The sequence below is a fragment of the Tinamus guttatus genome, unplaced genomic scaffold (assembly GCF_059628265.1).
Source record: "Tinamus guttatus ecotype Peru unplaced genomic scaffold, ASM5962826v1 Tinamus_guttatus_pri_ptg000060l, whole genome shotgun sequence".
Taxonomy (NCBI): Eukaryota; Metazoa; Chordata; class Aves; order Tinamiformes; family Tinamidae; genus Tinamus; species Tinamus guttatus.
In genome coordinates this window covers 3,737,333-3,757,471 of record NW_028288594.1, presented here as the reverse complement: position 1 = coordinate 3,757,471, position 20,139 = coordinate 3,737,333, and the positions used below count along the sequence as shown (strand labels likewise).

The 20,139-nt window shown below is 34.8% G+C and overlaps 1 protein-coding gene across 1 annotated transcript in view; it reads left to right on the top strand.

The window, feature by feature from the left end:
* Positions 1 to 20,139, top strand: part of PSMD14 (proteasome 26S subunit, non-ATPase 14) — a 36,209-nt gene that overhangs the window by 15,136 nt on the left and 934 nt on the right. Inside the window, exons 4-9 of the mRNA XM_010219243.2 lie at positions 169 to 239; positions 1,198 to 1,348; positions 12,363 to 12,470; positions 15,553 to 15,627; positions 16,968 to 17,093; positions 18,416 to 18,478. Of these exons, the coding sequence (XP_010217545.1) occupies positions 169 to 239; positions 1,198 to 1,348; positions 12,363 to 12,470; positions 15,553 to 15,627; positions 16,968 to 17,093; positions 18,416 to 18,478 (594 nt within the window). The remainder of the gene's footprint in view (positions 1 to 168; positions 240 to 1,197; positions 1,349 to 12,362; positions 12,471 to 15,552; positions 15,628 to 16,967; positions 17,094 to 18,415; positions 18,479 to 20,139) is intronic.

Below are 20,139 nucleotides of genomic sequence, written 5' to 3'. Positions count from 1 at the left end.
TCATTCTACATATAGGGATCTTCTATCAATTAGTTGTAAAATATTCAACTTACTGTATAATAAGGTGCTTATGACATTATGTATAAGCCTTTGGTTTCAGAAAAGTAACAGGTGAAAAAGTGGTATTATGTGCAAATACTGTGGTTTTTGTGCCTCTTCCTATGTCAGGGTGTCAGCGTAGAGGCAGTTGATCCTGTATTTCAAGCCAAAATGTTGGACATGCTGAAGCAGACAGGAAGGTAAGTCACCTTAAAGAGAGTTTATGATAGCAAATACTCCCTGCATGTTCTTTGGAAGAAAGAGCTGACTATCTATAAATCAAATAATCTGGGGGCTATCATTAGTGTTTAAAAAGAAATAATTGGCTCAGAAACTGTGGGAGTAATATAGCAGGTAATTCAATCTGCCTTGTGCCTTTCAATTTTCAAGAAACTGTCACTCATGTTAAATCGGCATCTTTGAATATTGGGCGGAAAAATGAAAATGCTACTCTACTCAGTATAGGCAGTTACTAGAAAATATCTGCTTATAAGGTTGATTTTTCTTAAGATGCAAAATCACAGAGTCATAGCCTTATGTGTAGCCAATTTAATTCAAAGAAAGGAAAAAAGATCATTTGGTAAAAGATCCTAGGATTTAAACAAATTTTTATTTCACTCCTACCTCTCAGCAGTTGTCGTCTGCTTGCTCAAATTCTTCTACTGTGGGAAAAACTTCAAAATTAATGTTAGCAAAAGGTTCAGCAGCTGAACAGAACAGTGCAAATTGCTTTTTGACTGAGTTCCTAGTTCTACTGCTGGTTTAATTGATATTTAATCTTTTCCCACCGTTGGTTCCCGTTGTCCATGTCTGAAATGGACTTTCTGCCGTGAAAATTCAACCTTCGATGCCAAGGAGTTAAAGAGTAGATATTTACTCAAGTGCTGAAAGGGTAAAAACTGGTTCAGGAAAGGTGTGGTAACAGGGTGAAAAACTGAAAGCACAATCTACCACTGCTAATGTGCATCCCTTAATGATAGCGCTTTTTTGTCCCATTTATTCATGTCCATGTTTTCACCATATTATAGTGAGTAATTTAAATATTTCTAAAAGTGCTTTTTCACAGCTCATCCTAATTTATGCCTTGTTACATTACCATTTCTTCTTGTGTTATGTGTTTTTATTGTTAAGAATCTCAGATTATCCTCTTTATTTCAGACCTGAGATGGTGGTTGGTTGGTATCATAGTCACCCTGGCTTTGGCTGTTGGTTGTCTGGTGTAGATATCAATACTCAGCAGAGTTTTGAAGCCTTATCGGAAAGAGCTGTTGCTGTGGTGGTGGATCCCATTCAGAGTGTAAAAGGAAAGGTATAGTGGGCTCTTTTATTTTTTTTTTAAGCCACTTAAGTGAGATTTAATATAAAAGCATTGCAAATCTATGTATAAGTTTGTGATTTTTGGAGGCCATTTCGCCATTAAAAAATCTGAAAACCAAGCCCAGAAGTCACAACACACATACTTGTGTGTTCACAACATACTTGTTCATTTTTTTTCTGAGCCTTATATCACTAGTCCTTAAATAAGATGGACCTCTTTGGTATTGTCAGTATACATAACCAATTGTATTCCTTACTTCCTATTTTGCTGTTTCTGGTGTCACTCACCATTTTCGCAACCAATAATGCAAGTATTTCTGTGTTAGATATTACATTTTAGCCACAACATTTAACATTAGTTACAAAAAGATTGGGATAGATTCAGCCCCTTAACATGGATACTAATAATGCATTATTTTATAGGCATTACATATGTGGCTCTTAGTGTCATTTCTATTCCATATGTTTTAGACAATAAAACTTTACAAAAGACTTCATTTCAAACATTCAAGTTTTTGCAAAAGGGTGCAGATGAATGATTAAGCATGTTAAATGATTATGAAAAGGGATCAACTTGCAAGGCATATTGGGTTATAGTTGTCCTTTGTTGAAATCTCTTTTGTTCTTGTTTAGTTCTCTTTTTATTTCTTTCTAGCCCCATATGCCATTTTCCTATTTCCTGCCTCATGACAGCAGGGAGCAGCTCTATTATCACCTTCACAGAGCTGTCTGCAAATGTGAGAGGCAATTCGATTTTGCTCAACCACAGGGAGAGTGGATTAGAAAACTACAGAACGTACAGAAATTGGCTAGGTGGTTTACTGCTTTAAAATACTGCTGGGGTGTTTTGTTTGAGCATGCATTCCCATTGTATTGTAGAATAATTATTGAAATACGTCACCAGATAGATGGGTGGCATTAATGTAAATTTATAAATATTTAAAAAATAAGTAGTCATTTTTTGTAAAGCCTTAGGACCATATTTCCTGTGAGACAGATCATATTAAAGCTACCGAGCAACTTCACTAAGTATTCCCTTAATTTCATAACAGAATATTTTTAAACTATAGTTGTAGGTTAAGTTGTTAGTATTTTTTAATATTATGCTGTTTTATCCAATTTGTTTGTGTAATAAATACAGACATTTGAAAATGAAAATATCCCATCATTTGAAAGCTGTTAGACATCTCAATCAAATTTGCTCTCCTTTGTGTGCCTAAAGAACACTTTAATTGTTTCTTTTAAATGAAAAAAAAAGGTTATAGTAGAATATTTTATTAATGACTTATTTTTTGTAGACCGTTTTTTTTCTTCGATACACTCCAATACAAACATTGAAACATGATTATTTTGTCAAAACGTTATTTGGAAGACAATAATATTAATATTTAATTTAGAGCCTCATTGGTAACTAAATCCATTAAGGAAAAAATTCTCCCAGTAAGTCATACTACTGTTATATCACCCTTGCTTACTAATTGTGTTTTTTTGATTTTTTGCCTGTTTGACACAGTTGTCATCTTTGTTGAGGGTCTTTGTTCTCTTTGAGAAAATAATTTGACTCTATTTATTTATTTATTTGAATTTGAATAATTTTTTTTTTGAGTCTGGAATTTTAGTCCATCTAAAAATATCTCAGTTACAACTTTTTTTTGCGGTATTGCTGCCAGTTGAGATCACTGAAAGTCGTGTGATGTTTGTATTTCATACATGACTAGCTGCTAGAGTCAGATGATTAAATTACATTCTCAGATTTCACATTAAAAAAAATTACATCTGTCATGTTTCTGGTAAGTGCATTCTGAAAAGCTTAGAAATAAAAAGAATGACCTAAATTATGGTTAATACTAATAATTAATTTCTTGATTTGGGGATGAGACCAAGCTATGAGATGTCTGATTTGTGGACTTCTGTGTTGTTAGTTGACTGGTTTACTCAAATTAAAGCATAGTTTGGTGTTAGATGAACTGTAAGAAGGGAAGTTGCTTTAGAGCTGTGGGGATTTATTTGGTTAGGTTTACACTGAGTGCTCGTTTGCGTGGCTGCCTTACGCGTGCTATCCTGCACCTCCTAGGCTTAGCTCGGGCTGCCTAAGATGCTATTTCAGGGAATAACCTGCTTTCCAACACCAGCAAAATAATAATAAATAAATAAATAGTTTGCAGAGGTAATTTTGCTGGCACAGTAGCCACTGTAGTGACATTTGCTTTTGCTAGTGCTGTGCAAGTCCAAGCTCATTACTCATTATACCTTTTACCAGCATAACTGTCTGGCAAAAAAAAAAAATAGTGAACATGTGGCATAGAAGATTTTAATATGGTATGTTTTGACTGAGTTTAGAAATATTTAAAAACAAAATCCAAAATGACACATTAGCTAATTTTAAACCTGCCTTGGGTCAGGTCCATGCCCACAGAAGTTGCTGTGGCTCATAGGCAGGGAAGCAGTAGGGGCTTGTGCTTGCAAAGAATACCCGAGGCAGAGGTGGTTTTTGTGTGTCAGGAAGTTGAAATGAATTCTGATGAGGAGCATCTCTGGTTCACCTTGATTAGCTAAAGCATTAAAAAGTGGCTTGCCATGTCAGAGGGTAGGGTAAAACTGCTCCTTTTTCTGCCCTCCTTGGTGCGTGCCTGCTGGGATCCCAAACACCTACTAGGATAAAGGCATATGATTGAAATTTAAACATGAAAATGCATGTAGTTCTCATCATTTTTTTTAAGAGACATTGCAAGTCTTGCTAAACCCCTACAGCAAAAATAGAATCCTTAAATGTCTTAGTTTGTGTAAACATTCGTATAGACCTGTGGATTAAATGACAACTACTTTAATGACGACTTTAATACTAAGATTATTACTACGTAAATATAATAGGACACATGAATTACAGGTAACTGTAAATACTGCTCTTATTACTTTAAATAAGTATTCTTGCACGTGGTATGCTTTTTCATGACTCTATACCTTTATTGCAATATTTAGGCTAATAATATTATAGCTGTCTATAAAACAAACTCTCGACACATCAGTGAATTTTAACTGAAATTGAATGTTATCAGAATTCAAAGAATATAAAAGGCTTTGTTTGGGTGAACTAAGTTTCCTTTGATTGATTTCTGAGAATGAAGTTCAGCATAAAATGCTGAAATGTGGGCAACCCAGCCAATTGTTGCTGGATTTTGTACTTTCTATTAAATATTTCTTGCCACCCTCCCACACCCCCCATAATTCAAGACCATGAATATAACACACATGTTTAGAATACTGCACAGAAAAAGAAATATATTTAAATGACCTGGAATAATGCTTAAATGTTGACATTTTGTATTCTATTTTTTTGAAAAGTTGTATAGAAAACTATAGAGAGTTGTATAGAGAACAAAATAGAGAACTTTTGCCAAATGTTAAAAATAACAACTGTTTTTTTGGACCTCAAGCTAGCAGCTGTTCTTTACCTCTTAAGGAAAATATAACTGTAGAAAACCCATTATAACACAATAGCTTCCCTCCTCAAGCCTGAATATACATTGCGCTTGTATGTGTTAAATTACGAAACATCTGTACAGGTGTGTGCTTTAAGCATGATCCGACCTGGAGCACAACATAGGGTCAAAATTGAGTTTTGATCAGGTCACTAAGGTGTTTCTTCATTTGGTGGGGCCTGTTTATTGTGGGTCCTGAAAACCTCTGGGAATGAAGATGCTGCGACCTCTTGGAGATACCTGTTCCGGTGCTTTCATTATTCCCAAGGATTCCCAAGGATTTTTTTCACGTGTTTGCCATGAACACGTCCCCAGTCCAGGTCAGGCCTATTGCCACTTTCTGCTGCCCTGAACGCTGGTAACGAGCCTGGGTCTGTGCGTCTCAATAATCTCCTCCTATGGAATTGGAAGAATGTGAATTGGCACTGAAACTACTTCATCCAAACAGTTTCTCTTCAGTGAGAGCTGTGAATTGCTTTCTTTCGTCCAATTTATTAGATCTTTACTTTTTTTCTCTCTCTAAGAGGAGTCTTTAACAAACGTGATGAACTTTCTCATTTGTTCTTTTGCATGTTTTTAAAGTGTGAAATAAAATTTTCTTATCATGCTCCTAGAAGTCCCAAAGAGGGACTGTAGCACTGTGTATGATTTGTCCTAAAATAGCAATTATCTGGAGAAGGAGAGAGAGAAATGATGTCTCTTTCTTTTTTTGTACAAATGCTGAACTAAGGACGAGAACTTGGCCGAATTGCTGCTGGGGATCCACAGCAAAGCCAAGGTGAAAAGGAAAGATTGCACATTTAAATGGTCAGATTGGGATTTAGAACACTGAAACATTCTCCAGCTATTGCAATAGTACAGTGGCTCTGATGCATCAGAATTGTTTAGTTTTCCAAAATGTTTTATTATTGTACACATGAGATTAAGTATTTGAAAATGGAAAAAATGTATGTAGGCATGGGATGAAAGAGCAAAATGCTCCTGAGAAACTGGTAGATCAGATGGTGGTTTTGCATGTGCTGAATAACCCATTTCTGGTGATTTTTGTCTTAAACATGCTTTTGGAGGCCTTGTTTGAGCTTAAAACATAGCTGAACAAAGTAAAGCACAATGCAACCATGTCTCAAACTCATTGGCACAATAATTGATTTTAAAAGTGATTTTACAATAGCTTTCCTTCTTTCTTTTTGTCTTGTATTTCTAGTTTCTGAGATTGAAGTGGAAGAAATAACATAGTTGAGAAATAAATGGTGGAAAAAAAAAAAAAACGGCTTCTATTGTCAAGAATATTAATTAGCAAATCATCAGAAAAGCACAGTATGCTTTTTTATGGCATTTTTAGCTATTTAATTGACAAAATTTGGAAAGGAAGGGTAATTTTCCATTTACTCCTATTAAAAAAAAAAAAAAACTTTCCCAGTGAAAGTAAACCTTTCTGAATCATCTCTGGTTTGAATCAGCAGGAATGTGAGCTGAGACCCTGTCCTGTGATACGGACAGATACAGTGAGATTAACAGTTTCATGTAATGGACAGCGAAATAACTGCCAAATACTTGTTCAGCCCTCAACTGACTCGAGGACTAAGCCGTCCTACTTTGATCTAGGCAATAACTGAGTCTCAAACTGAGTCTGATGAGGAGAATAGGCAGGTAAATATGTTTGTGTGAGTTTTGATTACTGTTGAATCAATAACGAGTGGTACTTTCTTCCTGAAGAGCTGCATTTCAAGGAGATCAGTTCCCTCTGCCTTCTAGGTGTCCGAGTTCACGTGTGCCTTTCAGTTGAGGATAGGTCTTTGCTAAACCTAGGCATAAACAACAAAGTATTGAACTGTTTTAGTTTTACCACTGTACAGTTTTGCTACTGTTTTCTTTGAAAGACAGCATTTTTTTAGGATAGTTGCACATATTCTGAATAGCATTATTTGCATATTTTACTTTATAAATTACTTATTGGGGTGCCAAAACTGTTAATAGCGATGCTCATGTTCTAAAATTTGTTACACAACCTCTCTGAATTTGCTGTGGCTAAATTAAGCAACGGATGTTTACGTACTAAACCATTTGCATAGGTTACTTTAGTTCATTCCCTTCCTTACAACAAACAAACAAAAACTTTCACGAAGACTTTTTGAAGAGTATTAAATGTTTAATTTCCTTTTGCTGTGGTGGATGTAGAATAGTCCATTTATCTTCATTAAGGCATATAGCTTTAAAACTTGTGGCTCTGCTACTTGTGAGTTATGGATGCATGCCCTCGCTTGTCAAGATAAATGTATTATACTGTAGTTCTCTCCCCTTCCAGTATGGATATTCAAGTCGTACAGCAGATTTGACCACAAGTAAGCAATTCTCTAAGGATAAAGAAGGAAAATGCACGTACTCCTAGGAATCTCTTTTCCAGAGCTAAAATTGACATTTTATAAATAATTTCCATGTTGCAAACTTCAGCCTCACAATCACAGCAATTCAGTGATATGCATTTGGCATCAGTCAGTTTCAGTTCTTAGTGCTTTTCATGGGAAATGGCATAAAAAGGAAGATTTCTCTGAATTTTTTATGCTGTGGGCTTACAGGGGACAGAAGATGTTCTTCACTTGTGGTTGTCTAACAGTGCATGGCAGCATAAATAACGAAATGGCCATAAACCCTCGCTGCACTTCTGAGGTCACACGTTCCCTTTCATTTTTAAAGAATCGAGACGCAAACTAAGCAGTTGATAACAGGTTCCTTGCAGGTGATAAAAGACGTTTTAGATGGGACATTACTCCTTTTTTCCACACCTGGCATAACCACATTATAGCGTTTGCAGAGTTTGCTTTAAGCACTGATATGTTTGTTCATAAACATATGGTGCAAACAATACTTCGATAGTTGAATTCCAAGGACATGATACTACTTTAAAGATAGCTTCCATATGTCATAGTTTCTTTCCTCAAAAATTGTTGATGTTGGAAAAAATGTTAAAAAAGATGACATTGCTAACTGAATTGTATCACTAAAATATAGCACGCTTTGCAGAACAGGTATGGTTTTGTAAGTATTGTTTGTGTATTTCTTAGTGCAAGGATCTAATAAAATCAATTGTGTAATTTTAAAAGTCTTTTTCTTTCAAAGAAAACAAAGGTACACAGACTGCTCTGAAAAAGTGGTAAGGTGGCACTTACGCTGTCAGAAGAAGCTAAAATAAGCCATACTATTAAATATCATAAACTTTAATCAGGCCCTTTTTAATATTTATGTGCAGATTATTTAAGGCCAGATTTTCATCTAGTTAACATTTCAAGAGTCCAGCATTTGGCTTACATAGTGAATAACTATAAATAATAATAATTAGAGCTATCTTCAGATTTTAAAATTATACTGTCGGAAAATAATTGTAGATTTTGTTTCTACGAATTCATTTTGCAAGCTCTATTGTGGCTTGTTGACCCCAGGAAAATGCTTGAGAAATGCTGTATAGTTATTGTTTTTTTGATTATTATGCTTTTTGAAGCGAAGACAGATGTACAAAAAGATGCAGTTTTTATTTTGTATTGGCAGCTTCCAAATATTTAGTATCTATTTCCAAGAGCTGCAATTAGTAAAGCATCCATGGTACTGAAATCCACACATCCCACAAGCTAATTATATTTGCAAGGTCAGATTGAATACATATTTTCAGAAAAATAAAGGGTTATATAAATGTGTCTTTTACTTGGCTGTTATATCACAGTTTGTTGATCTGGAGTATAATGTGTACAATTCACAAATTTGTCTGATAACAGAAAGTGGTGTGTGATTGTGTTTATTTTACTAACCAGTATATTCACAGCAATCACTTCCAAATATCTCTCCAGTAAAGATGTGTTAATTACAAAACAGACAAGGTCTTCTATTATATTAAAGCTACTAACAAGAAGACAGCAGGAATCACACATGTAAATAGCATCATCAACCCCTATTTTAGTCCTCTGTTTTGATCTGTGAGTTGCGCATAGACCAAAGGTGCTATTAAAGACTCAGTATATGAAATAGGCAGCATTATATGAACAAAATTTATTCAACAAGAAAACAGACCTTTAACATGAATTTAACAAGCCTGAGAAATTATAAACTCTCATATGCTGCAGATTCATGCAGTGATAATAAACAAAAAAGGAAAGTAAGAGGTTTCCTTAAGCTAGCCAAACTGCTAATGGTTTTGTTATAAGCTGTCTGCTGTTGAAATGACCTCTGAAAAGTCTGAAGACATTTGTACTAGGGAAAATTAAATGGTCAAAGTGGGGAAAAAGCTGCACTATGGAAGGGCTTTTTTTTTTTATTCCTACCTTTATAATCTTGAGAATACTCCACCATAGTCCTTCATTTAACTTTCTTATATCTTTAAAGGCGATGAAAGGCGATGAAATATGGAATCTGTAGTTTTTGATAAGATAGTGCAAGAAACCTAGAACAACTGAAGTGCAATGAAAATTTAAATTCTTGGATGAGAATTATTGATAGAAAATCTAAATAATTGAGCATTTTTGCTCTGGCTTAATTAATCCTTCAAGGTTCTTTGTTCCAATTAGCATGTCTAAAGTTTCTGTCTTAAATGCAAAGTGACCATGTTGCTGCTATCTGATTGCATCGTGCTGTACTTCAAAATACACAAGCACAGAGAGGAGATATCAGCTTGTGGACACCTCCAAGTGCTCACCAGGACTTTATTTATTTATTCATTCATTCATTCTTGAATCTTACTGTGGCATAATTAACAACTAGTTCACCCATTGCTCATTAGTACACTGGACATTAATGAGTCGGTTATTTTGATTTGATCCTGTAAAGGAGAAACTAATCTCACTATGCAAAAAGCAGTTATACTTCATAGAAATGAATATGTTGGATCTATTGTTTTATTTATGCTTTTATTGCGTATTAGATCTAAATTTAGCCTGCAGGTTGTTGAGCATGTTAGTTTCTTTAAGATGGTTGCTATAGTGATAGCAGTGAATTCCTTTAATCTTAGTGTAGTTAAAGTATTTAGTTACCATTGGTCGTCATAGTGCAACTAAAAAGAAAAATATTCTTCAGTTGCGTACTTTTTTGTGTCCTTTTGAGATGGTAAAATTGCAATCGTATGCTTTTTAAATAATTAATAATTGTGATTTAAATATTTCATAGCATCTCCTATTGGATTGCTGATTGTTCAACTTAGGAAATATTTGTATTTCACTTCTTGAGGAAGACAGGCAGACTCTACTGTCCTTCTACATGCAAGCAGGTCTGGAACTCCGGGAAGCTGCTTCCAGGCAGAATGTAGAGGCTAGATTGATATTCAGAATCATTCTAAAATGATTTAGCAAGTAATGTTTGTTCTATGGTGTTTTACTGTGAATTTCATCCAAACATAACCATGAGAACACAAACTGAAACATTTAATTTATTATCAAAACCTAAATTTTAAAACAAATGTAACGTGGTCAGTCTTTGGGTTTTGTTTTTCTTTTTAATTTGAATAGCTTGAGTATCAGAGCAAATCCTTACTTAGAAATGCCGTTCAGGTAAGCGTTGGCTGGGGATGGCCATTAGTAAGTTAAGTTATGATAAAGCTACTTGTGGCTGTGGTGCACTGCCAAGCCAATGTTTCCTGCTCCCCAGGGCAAATTTTTATTTGCTTGATTTTCCTTTCCACCCCTACCCGTCCCCACCACCTAGCTAATCTCTAGAGGCCTGTAGTGTGGGGTTTTTTTGCTGTGCTTGACTTTTTAATTTATACTGTCTGTTACGGTTGGACATTTGCAGGTGTTCATAAATTAGAGCATCTGGTTCACATGGAACACTGAGATACATATATAAGCTTGTCATAAATATTTTTTAGATGATGGTAAAGGAAGAATTCAAAATATTTTATTGTATAACCATGAAAATAAAGATACATAGAAGTGGCTGCTGATTTTCCTGAGAATTAGGTTTGTTTTTTTTTGGTGATGTTAATATAACATGCTAAGTTTGTACTTCTGCATACTAAATCCAAATTTTGTTTTGCTTTTATTATTGTTCAATATGAATTTTTGTCTCTGACATCTGAATTTAATTGGGTCATACCCTAATATTTTAATAAAGAAGAATATTCCCTATGTTTCTGGCATGCTGGTTTGGGGGGGATGCACAAGGGTCTGGCCACTCAGTGGAGCAGCCACACAGTCATTCGGTCAGTCATGCAGCAGTTGAGTCTAAGAAGAAAATACAACAGGTGATGAGTTATTAGGCTTTTTCAGTTTGCAATTTGATTAAGTTTTTTTGTTATTAATGCTTGCCAAGTGATCTTACTTGCCAATGGATGATCTCAGTGTTCCTATTGTGCTCTTAATAAATTGCATATGTATTTAGTTATTAATGTTTGTGTAAGTTGAGTCGAAAAAACTAGAACAAGAAGGAAAAGGCAACATCGCTTTATTTGCAGACCCTTTCTGGAATGGACAGTGGTTGATTCCTTGCTGCTTTAAGGCAAGATTTTGATTCAGGTCTCAAAATATCCAGGTACTAGTTAGAAATATACTTCTTGTCCAAATGTGCACCGGCAAGTTGTCTGCAAGGTGCTCTTGCAAGTGTTTCAGTGGGCGTGCAGGCCCGGTTCTGTGTCCGGGTCCAGTTCAAAGACTGGAGCCTGGCTGGGAAAGGCTGTCACGTAGCTGCAGGCCTGCAGTGACGATTGCCACCCTCCAAAGGTGGCTTGGAGGCACCGTTGATCTGGTCTCAGTTCTATCTTGCCTCACACAGGTGGTGGAGAGGGATTATTTTTATTATACAGGGCCATGAAATACTGTTACCAAAGATTTTCTTACACTAATGAAGCACAGGATGGACAAAGAATAGTGATAGTTTTACTTTTTTATTTGCGATGAAATAGCAATGAATGCTACCCACTGTTGTACCTTTAAATCATAAATGACCTTGGTTTTCTTTTACTCTGTTCTTTACTCCTGAGCATGACACTGACAAGGACTTTTTAATCCATCAGACAGTTTATAGACCCTTTCATAGTCACAAGAAGCAAAAAGCATCTGACTAGAAGGGAATACATGGGGCAAGTTTCTTGCTGGCTATAATTTTGTTGTCATTTCAAGTATTGTGGTAGTGTAATTGATGTGACAGGGCTGGGCTTTAGACTCAGTCCCTTAGCTTGTGCTCACTTTCAGTTTTAGTCTCTCTCTGCCATTCATTTTGATTGGATAAAATTTAGCTGACAAACATATGCCTACCTTTGAAGCTTACAGTGAGTGTAGTTAAAAATGCAATGCTATATGGTAATACCACGTATATAAAACCTGAAGCTCTATGGGAAAAAAGTAATAATTGGTGTCACCTTAACAATCCAAGGTAGTGTAGTGTGCTGATAGCATAGCCAGCAGGAGGCTCTTTTTTATTAATATTATAATTAAATGATTTTCTGGATAAAGGCCAAAAACAGATGAGAGTTGATCATGCCTTGTCCACTATTGCTTGGCACTATTACTTGCATTTTCTAAGAAGAATTGACTTGACATCTTGTTTTTACAGGTTGTTATTGATGCCTTCAGATTGATCAATGCTAATATGATGGTCTTGGGCCATGAACCAAGACAAACAACTTCAAATCTGGGTCATTTAAACAAGCCATCCATCCAGGTAAACCCAGCATTGATAATATATGCAAATTTCAGGATTTATTCAGCAATTCTGGGGAAGGGTACCTACAAACAGTAAGCTACAAATTGTTTATTGTTCTCTCTCCAGCATTTGTATGCATGCATTTAAAATCGCTGTGATTCATCAGCAGAGTTATATATGTGAAGAGTTTAAATTTGATCCCTAAATTAGATAAGTGTGAATGCATATTTAAGTTTATACTGCAAAGGTTAAAGTACAGACTTATGAAAATAAAAACTTTTAAAAGTGACAATTGATTCATACCATGTAACACAAGTTAGGTGAAAGAGTATCCATTTTCAGTATGGCTGGTTTAAAAACAAGTCCTTCTATTAACACATCTCAGCTTTCCTAAAGATAAATTGTTATAAAGCAAATCAAGGAAAAGGTAAATTTTTCATTAACAATCTTGTCTTTTTCTATTGCATAGCTTCTGGCTTAAGTAATTTAGGTTTAACCTTGTGTTGTGTCTTAAATAGTTCATCTCTGATTTTGATAGTAACAGGTCAATAATTTGCTGGAAAAATAGTGGACTAGGAGTTCCAATGGATAAACAGGGCAGTTAACTGATTGTTTCATCTCTAATGTTTTTCTTTTCTGCATGTTGTCTGGTACTTCTTTTCAGGCATTTGTAAAATTTAGATGTTGAAGTTTGGTTTCTGAGGCTAACTTTTAACTACTAAGGCAAAACATGTTAGTCTCCAATGAAGCAAAGCCTTGTTTCAAGAAATAGCTTTTGCTTTGGAACAAGTATCCCCTGGAGTGATTAATGCTTTTATCTGTCTTATTCTTCTACCTCAGTGTGTCTCCCTGCTTTTTTTTCCCCTGGAAAACTTCATCCCCTTATTGTAACTTCGAGAAGACACCTGTGTTTGCAGCCATGGAATCTAACTGCTTCTCTTATGATCCATTACATGAACAGTGAAAATGGTACTTGCTAGGCAAGCATCCCAGAGAAATACAACACACTGGCCGTGGTAGATGGGGAAGTAAGGGCTGGGCTTCTTTGAGACACCCGTCTTCTGAGAGTTACTAGATCACCATAAACCTATCTTGCCAAAGCATCAGTTACTTTCTATTACATACGCTCTGAAACCTCCCATTTATAAGCATACTATGAAGAATATTCAGAAACACAAAGCAGGGTCTGCTTGAGACCTTGGTACGGTTTGTTTTCTATTTCTGCATCAGTGAATGCTTCAAAGTGTAATGACTACGAAAGAACCAGTTCATACTCTTGATTGGGTACAGGCAGGCCCCTGCTTGAGTATTTTAGGAGATTGTGCTAGTGGGCTTTTATGGACCATGTGTAATGACCTACCTTATAAAACCCTAGAGTAGTGTTCAGGTTTTTTGGGTTTTTTTGGTTTGTTTGGTTTTGTTTTTAATATAGTCTCTGTTTAAAGCTTTTTGTCACTGCAGCACAACGTATTCTGGCCCAAGGGAGTTTGGGGTTTCTGTTGTTTGAGTGGATACTTTTTGTGTTGCTGATTTTTTTGCAAGTTGGCAGTGAGCTGTTTCAAATTTCACTGTTATGCTAAAAATTATGGTTTAAAACAATGCTCTGTTCTTAAGATCCAAGTTTCTTTCTGTAAGAATCAGAGTAGTTTTGATATTACTCTAAAATCATGAGTAAAATTCTGATCCAGTTGAGGTCAGTAGCAAACTCAATACTGATTTCACCTGGGCCCAAACTTCCATTTCTTTCTTTCAAAATGATTTTAAGATATTCCTTGACATCTCAGAAATAAGAATTGTATGTAGCTTGATTTTATTCCAGAACTAAACTACAGTTCAGGTTTGAAGCAGACCAGTTGCTCACCTCTTACATTTGTCCACTCTTTTAAAGAGTGCTTTGGGAGGTGGGAGGAAAAAGAGAAGATAGTAGGGGAAGGCAAGATCATGTATTCCAGGAACTTAAAAAAAAAATCCCGTAACCATATACAGCTGCAGTTTTGTTTTCTGTTTGCTTGTTTTTAAAAAAAGCTCTTATACAATAACCTTGAGCAGGATAAGTAAATTTCAATGAAAGCTACTTATTGCATGTAACTTTGGCCATCACCTAAGTGATTTTATTATACTCAGTGGCACAAATAATGATTATACGTAACTGTTGGTTCTTGTAACCATTTAAGTAGTCTTGTAGATTTGTATGTGAATCTTCACAAAAGAAATATGTTTCGAATGTATGTATGAGAACATTTTCAGCTTTCATAAAGATAATTTTGGAATGCTGAAATATTAATTTGCAAAAGATGCAAATACATACTCATTCTGGATAGCTCTACAGAATATATTTAAACATAAAAGAGGTGGCATGATTGAAACGTAGAAAATATTTACCAGGGATTATACATACTTTAAGCATGAGTTACCATAGTTGAAGAAACATATCTCATATTTCTAAATATATACTTCACAATGTAAAATTTTATTTGAAAACAGACTTTTGTTATGATGAACATTTATCATAGAATTTTCTTAAAACCCTGAATCTTAAACCAACTGATACTTAAGTCACAAATTTCAAAAGTAAATTTTGAAAAGTGGGTAATCTAGGTCACTGAGATTGTGAAATACAAGTTAAAGGATGGATCTGCAAACGGTATAATTATGAGATAGATTTTAGCATTTAAAGAATTCAAAAAAAAATCAATATCCAAGATGAACTTATTGCACATAGTCTAATTAACAGCTGTGAATTTCAGCTATTCTCATTGTGTTATAGCTTAGAATGTACGCTTAGAATAATTAGCTGGCATTTTTTTATTTGTATTCAATATCAAGCTCTTACTATCACAAGTGATAGCCAAATTTAGTGAGAGGTTTGTTGTTGTCGTTGTTTTATTTTGTTTTTTTTTTAGAAGTAGAAAGTATGACTATTAGTTTACAAATATTGGAGGAGGGAATTAGAAGATGTGTCAGCTGGTACATACCCATAGTGTCTGACTTTTTTTTAAGTGTATTTGAAGATGGCTCTCTTAAATGAACTCTTCCTTCTAGTACTTCCATATTTCAGTGGCAGGTAATTATTATGCACATTTGCTCCTCAATCTTGCAGGCACTAATTCATGGACTAAACAGACATTACTATTCCATCACTATCAACTACAGGAAGAATGAACTAGAACAGAAGGTAACTATTTTAGTTTTTATTCAAAGTACAAAGAACATTATATGTCTATTTAAAGTTGTGGCAATATTGTGATTTTAATTGCTGATATTTTTAGTAGGTATTTTAACTCTTCTGAAGTACATGACGCCTCTTCCAGAAACTGTTTATGTATATAGTGATGATGATGAAACTTCCCCAAAACGTGTTCTAATAATCATATCAGTATTTTACAGCATTTTTTTCCAAATGTTTTACTAAGCTGTTGTTCTTAGTGGTTGTACAGTGCTGGGAAGTCCTCATGCTGAGACCACTTCAAAGTTTCAAGTTCAGTGATGTGTCCGAAAGCTAAAGTAGCTGCATTAGGTTTGCAATCACAGATTGGAATTCCTGAAGCTGAAATGGAATTGCATGACAAAGGCATCTCAGGTTCTTTATAGGCATCTTTGCCTATAACCTTTGACTTATAGTCATTTCTGCAGAAGGTGCTTTCATGGGGTGTAAGTGGAGCTGCCCGAGACTTCATCTACTCTCAGGAAGTAGTGATGTCCTAATTAACTTTGTGCATTTACAAAAAAACTACCGTCCACTGAGTGCTGGTAACTTTAATGTCAAATTTACCCTTGTTACAAGTAAAATCCTCCAGCTTTACAATCTCAACTAGTTGGACAAAAAAGGAAATAAAGCTTATTTATCATCTACTGAAGCTAAGGCTTGAAAAGGCAGATCCTGTTCTCAGTTATGCCTGTGTGTGCTCATGGCTTTATTACAGTTACAACTTGATCTCACAGTTGGAATTCATGATGCACAGGTCAGAATAGTTTTCTCACTTTGACTTTAGGGGGCTAGAAGTAATAAAAACAGCTTTGAATCATGGTAGAATATGTATGCAGATCAGGGAGCTGAGAAGAATTTGTGAAATTCGTAGCCCTTTTTAGGACAGAATCACACTGTCAAGACCTCAGTGTTCCTAAGGAGCATTTGCTGATCTGTATGCAGAAACTGATTGAACAAAACCAGCTACCTTGGGAAATGGTTACGAAGTTTCCAGAGGTGGTTTAAATTAAAACACAAGAATTTGGCCAGTCTAATTTTTCTAAACTTCCAAGTGCATATTTGGCTTAAGGGCTTTGCATTATGTAAATGGCACCATTGGAAATCACTGAATAATTTTGGCTAAGTCATAAGAAATTTAATATATGAGGCATCAAGTATCTCCATAAATCTTCGATAAAGCAAGGTTCGTATTTCAAAAACAGCTTGTGGGGTGGTCCGTTAGCTCCGTTTATAATACGACAAGTAGATGTTTCGTTATGATAGTATGTAATTTATGATGCATGTTTTAAGCAGTTTTTATTTTGCAGATGTTGCTAAACTTACATAAGAAGAGTTGGATGGAAGGTTTGACGCTCCAGGACTACAGTGAACATTGCAAACTGAACGAAACAGTAGTGAAGGAGATGTTGGAATTAGCTAAGAATTATAACAAGGTACTTGCATTCCAAAACGACAGGGTATTTGCAACTGTCTGTGAAGTTTGCTTCATTTCAGAAGTCCATTTTGCAAGGACTAGAGTAGAAGTTGCAGGAACTCTTTTGAGTCATAGTGCTTACTATCATACCAGTTTTCAGGATTAGGAATTTTATGCTGTTTTGAATGATCTTTATTCAGCAAATTGTTTTACAGAGAACTGGGTTTGGTTAAATTATGCATAATTTGGTTAAATTATAGACAAAGAAGTACATCTGTAATGGCCTTGCGGAGTCTGTTTCTGAGTTTTTCATCAGCTGTGTATCACTTTCCTATGAAGTTACCTATTAACTTTTTTGAAGTACCAAAATAACTCTTCAATCTTCTTTTTTTTTCTCCAATCTAAACTAGAAAAGTGTTTAATTAAGTGTTTAGCTCTAAAATGGGAATAATTAATTTAGTGTGTAAATGTTGCCAAGAGAATGTACAGATCCTAGAGGGCAAAATAAGCAATTGATTGTGTTCATTTCTTTAGTCAAGGACTACTTGATCAGACTTGGGTATAGTAGAATAAAGATCTATCAATATTATTCCATTAGGTAGATTGATAGATACTTCCTCATTGCAGAGCCTAAGTCCATGTCCTTTTAGATAAAGAAAATAATGCTTTTGTGAGAAAGTGATTTGTACTGTTTTAATACTAGTGCTTACACTTAAACCTGTTTATGAATTCTAAATCTCAGCACTCCCTCAGTAGTGTCAATCATTCTTGAAATTACAAAAGTACCTTTTTTTAAACTTCTTGTTAAACAAAGGAACAAAAATCAAAGTCATATTTACTAGGTAAGTAAACAGATTTACTTTATACAGACACGGTATTTGAAGACAACAGAAGTTATAAAAGTGTATTAAAGGAGGTAACTTGGATTAAATAGTATATAAAGATTTACTGAGAATCAAACCTTCAATAGTTGGAGTAATGTAGGTAATTTTGATTTTTGCCTTACTGCTTTAACTACCTTTGACTAGCAATACACATAATTTAAGACTTTTACTTAAAACAGTTTCGTGAATACATCTTGCTTTTCTAACAATAAAACCATTCATGAGTGTTCCTGTTGATCTTTTGCACTATCACTTAGTAATTAAAAACATGCCTGTTGAAAAGCTGAAGTGCCTTTTCTTTTGACTTTCTGAAATGTGTTGCTGTTTGATTTTTTTTTTTTTTTTGAGGGAGAGAGAGAAGAGAGAGAGAGAGAGAATTATACTTTAAGAATCTTGTGGCTTGGGGAAAAAGTAAATGAATTCTGAAACACTGACCTTTTCTGTGTTTCTTTCACAGGCTGTTGAAGAAGAAGATAAGATGACACCTGAACAGCTGGCAATAAAAAATGTTGGCAAGCAGGTGAGGTGCGATGAATTAGAGTGAGGTGGAATGATAAGCTTGGTTCATTCTAAATATTAATTTCCTTACATGTGCATAGGTGATTTTAGTTCTATGTACAAGATTCTCAACTCTGCAAATAATTAATCTATTTTTGCTCAATATTGCTGTGTCAGGTGTAATTGGCTTTTGACTTTAGGAAATCTGCAGAATACCTGCAAGTCATGTTCCACATGCATTTGTATTAGGTGCTGAGTACTCTTCGGATGCCACAGATTTTTCATTTTTTCCTCTAAGGAGATCCATAAAAATATCTAAGTCTGTTTTAGTGGTATGGAGAGACCAAAACCATGGAGGCCCAAACTGGCAAACAGACAAAAAGGCAGGGAGATGGTTTCTGAATTACCGCAGCTAAAGAGGCAGCTCGCCTGCATGCCCAGTTCATGATCACTGTGGGAGGGTGCTCAGCTCCAGTGCACGTGTTCACAAGTAGGCCACGTTGCTCCACACTGATATTGAAGAAAAACAGGTTAGCTGAAATCAAAAACACCTACTCAATCCAATCTATTCTTTGCAGTATCAGGCTACAGTATCCTTGTAAATAATTTGACAGAAAACTATTTCTATATTTGATTTTAATCTAAATGTTGAGGAAATGTACTGTGGTGGGGTAGAGGAGGACCAAAATCAAATTGGTAAGAGATTTTCTTCAAAATTCAAGAACGACAATGGAAACAAGTATCTTTAAAAACATTCAGTAATTCCTTAAAGGAACAGCATTTATTGTATTGCTAGTAGTACTGTAAGAATTTAAAGGGTTCTGTATTACTCTTCTATGTCAGCTTCTAGCAGCAGTGTCAAAACATATCTGTAGTGTTGTTTAGTCACTCGTGTATTTCTGCAGCATTCAGAACAGTGGCCAAAATAAATTTGCATTATAACCCTTATATGTACAGATTTATACATGTGTGTTTATGCACACCTACATATACATAAATATATATATATTTAAAATAAAAAATGTAGGGAAGTATATATTTTTAAGGATTATGACAAAATCTCAAATAGAACCTAAACTTAATTTCTCATTTAAATCATTATGAATATGTGGTTAAAATCTTATTTTGATTTTTTTGAAGTTTCTAATGATACAGATTTCCAAAAGCAACAATAATATTTATATTTTTTTCTGAAATGTGTGTGATAATAATAGACTACTTATTGTAGTCTAATTACTTAATGGTAATTCTGAGTGTGTGTATATATATATATATGTACGTGTGTGGTTAAGTTTATAACCAGAAATAATCTATTCTTTGCAAATGCGTAAAAATGCCCACATCAATTTGAGTAATAGTGTGTGGGGATGTGTATTTTCAAAAGGTTTTTGAGACTTCAGTTTTGCAGAACACTTGCATATATAAATAGGCTTTTTCCCTCTTTTTTCCATGGAAATAAATGTTAATTTTACTGCAGTTAGTAAGACTATTCAAAGTCTATGTGTAAGAGTTTTGAGTCTTTACAGGATTAGAACACAAATTTGTACAATCTATGAAAACATGTTGCACCATACCAGAACTAGGATTAAAATATTGGCCTCATTGACGTGCATGCTCTTTGATCTGCATGGAATCAGAATTTCCTCTAAAGTTTTTATATAATGTTTTTTATGGCTGTACTAT